The 2459-nt window shown below is 62.5% G+C and overlaps 1 protein-coding gene across 1 annotated transcript in view; it reads right to left on the bottom strand.

The window, feature by feature from the left end:
- Positions 1 to 2152, bottom strand: part of TFDP1 (transcription factor Dp-1) — a 39815-nt gene extending 37663 nt beyond the window's left edge. The window contains exon 1 of the mRNA XM_034665532.1: positions 2080 to 2152. Coding sequence (XP_034521423.1) covers positions 2080 to 2091 — 12 coding nt within the window. The 5' untranslated portion in view covers positions 2092 to 2152. The remainder of the gene's footprint in view (positions 1 to 2079) is intronic.
- Between the last annotated feature and the right edge of the window lie 307 nt (positions 2153 to 2459).

Genomic DNA, 2459 nt, shown 5'->3' with positions numbered 1-2459 from the left:
ACCCCACTGCTCTAGGCCCCCCCAGCCCCTGCAAGCTTTGTGGGAGCAGCCAAATGGTACACCTTGCTCTCTATGCCAGGCACGGGCACTCGTCAAACAGCAAATGATGGACAGGATGGACGCATGAACAAAACAGGCAGGTCGCCCTCGACTCGGGCATTTCCCCCTGGTCCCCACATGCTGAGAACTGAGGTAGACACACCGCACACAGGAGCCAAGGGCCTGGCTCGTGTCAATTCTAAACTGAGACACGCCCACCACAGGATGAGTGAAAAGATACAGGTCTTCCCAGAAGATGACATCAGGCCCCTCCACCAGAGACACAGTTCGGGGGGTTAGCCTACGACAGCGGTCTGCGTGCCTAGATGCCCGCCAGGACCACAGTGTGGCCCACAGATAACCGGTCAGGACGGCCAACACGGCCCCGGGCCTGCTGCCCCTCCCTAGGCCCCCTCCAGCTGGCGCCCCTCTCCTTCAAGGGGTGGCTCCTACCCTTTAAAACCTGCCCATGCCCCACCACTCCATCACCCCTCGGTCAACACGCTCAGCCGTCTAGCGTTCTCAAAACCTGCCATGCCATTTTCCTGTACCCTCTTCACCAAAATCTGCCTAGCTGACCCGTACCTGTCCCCTAAATTTGTCCTCTTTCACTGTGACCCCCAGCGCCCAACTCCAGCCCCCTCCAGCCCTCCACAGAGACCCCGGAGCTCTGTAAAGCTGGGGTCCCAGCCCACCCCCTGTACTTACGGGCTCTGATCTTACGTTAGCTCAAACTGCAGGGCTACTGCCTCAATTAACCCTTGCTGCTTCCAGCACCGGCTGCCGGGGTCACCGCCCCAGACTCAGATGTCAAGCCCCTGCCTCAAAACAGCAAGGCAGCGAGAGAAATAGCCGAACGCCTTCCTGGGGACCACACCGCCCATCCCAGCCCATCCACCAGCCCTGGTGACACCTGGTGCCAGCCACACCTGACGTCCCCAGCTCTCAGGACAGGGAGGCACTCACCTCTGCTTCTCCTCAGGCTGTTTCTCGGCCTCCACTACCCCACTCTACCCTCCAGAGGGTCACCCACCGTCAGCTCCAGGGACACCCAGCCAGGGGGAGCCCGAGGCTGCCCTGCACTTTGCGGAGGCTGCTTCTGTGGAGCTGCCCATTGCAGGAGACGGCAGAAGCCACCGCGGGCTCCAAGAGGGCCTCCCAACACGCATTCAGCCTCCGAACACAGTTAGTAAAGTCAACAAACGTGGCTCGCTGGAGCACACAGGCTCCCTGAGACCCCTCCTTTGTTACCGTGCACACACCACCTGTCCGGCACCTCTGGGGAGTAAACACCAGGGAACGGGGTATGGCCATCCACAAACGCACCCAGAGGTGATAACCGCAAGCTGACATGGCGCGCAGAGACGACTTCAGCTTACGCCACACCACGCAGGTGCGAGCACGGATTCTCACTCTCTGCCACACTGCGCCCCGCAGGGCGGGAGCCTAACAGCGGTGCGTGCCCAGAGGCGACCGAGCGCGGCACGCCTTCAGCGAGGCTTCCTGGACGGGACGCCCCGCGGTCGGGCACATGCCGCCGCTCTGGGCCGCGTCTCCAGCTCTGCACAAGTACGGGGCGGCCGGCTGCACTGACCACCACAGCGCGCAGCAAAGCACACGACCCGGGGAACGCACAGCTGTGGGACCTAAACGCCTGTTTCCTGGAACGAACTTTAAAAAAATTTTCAACGTATTCTATAGTTTCGTGACAAACACGGAAAAAGCGAAGTAGGATTTTTCACATTTCATTAGTCACCAAATTTCATTTTTCTGAGGCAAAAAAAGCACAAAACACCCCACAACAACGTAGCCAAAGCAAGTGCTTAGGCCTGCCGTCCACACGCAGGTGCTCGGGGTCCCCGCGCGCATGGCCGGCCGCAGCCGCAGCGCTTGGCCTCACTTAACCCAAATATCCAGAAGGGAGGGCGACCCAGCCTGCAGGACCGGCGCCGCGGGCACCCCGGGCCCCCCGCGCAGCGCCGCGGCCGAGCCACGGACGGAGAGCGAGGACGTGTCCGCGGACGGAGCAGATATACTTACATCTTTTGCCATGTTACCAGATCCGTGAAATCGATGCTACGGGTTCACCCTCCAGAGAAGAAAATTGATTTTTCTGGTAAGAAAGACGGAAAGACAAGAAATGAGTAAGAACGAAAACCCCGGCGGCCCCGGCACCCCCCTCCCCGGAGCGGCCCTCCCTCCTCTCCAGACCCGCGGCCCGGCCTGGGGGCAGCTGCCCACCGGCGCCCGCCCCCCCCCCGACAGCGGGTACAGCCCACCGGCCCACACAAAGACCCGGCCGCCCGCAGCCGCCCGCAGCCACCCGCGGCCACCGTGACAGGTGGGCTTCCGGCCCGGCGGGCCTGTCACCCGGCCTCCGCCGCCGCCACGCGCGCGCCTCCCGCGCCGGAACCGGCAGT

The sequence above is a fragment of the Ailuropoda melanoleuca genome, chromosome 7 (genome assembly GCF_002007445.2).
Source record: "Ailuropoda melanoleuca isolate Jingjing chromosome 7, ASM200744v2, whole genome shotgun sequence".
NCBI classification, from domain to species: Eukaryota; Metazoa; Chordata; class Mammalia; order Carnivora; family Ursidae; genus Ailuropoda; species Ailuropoda melanoleuca.
The sequence above is the reverse complement of the archived record's forward strand: the minus strand, read 5'-3'. Positions and strand labels throughout refer to the sequence as shown.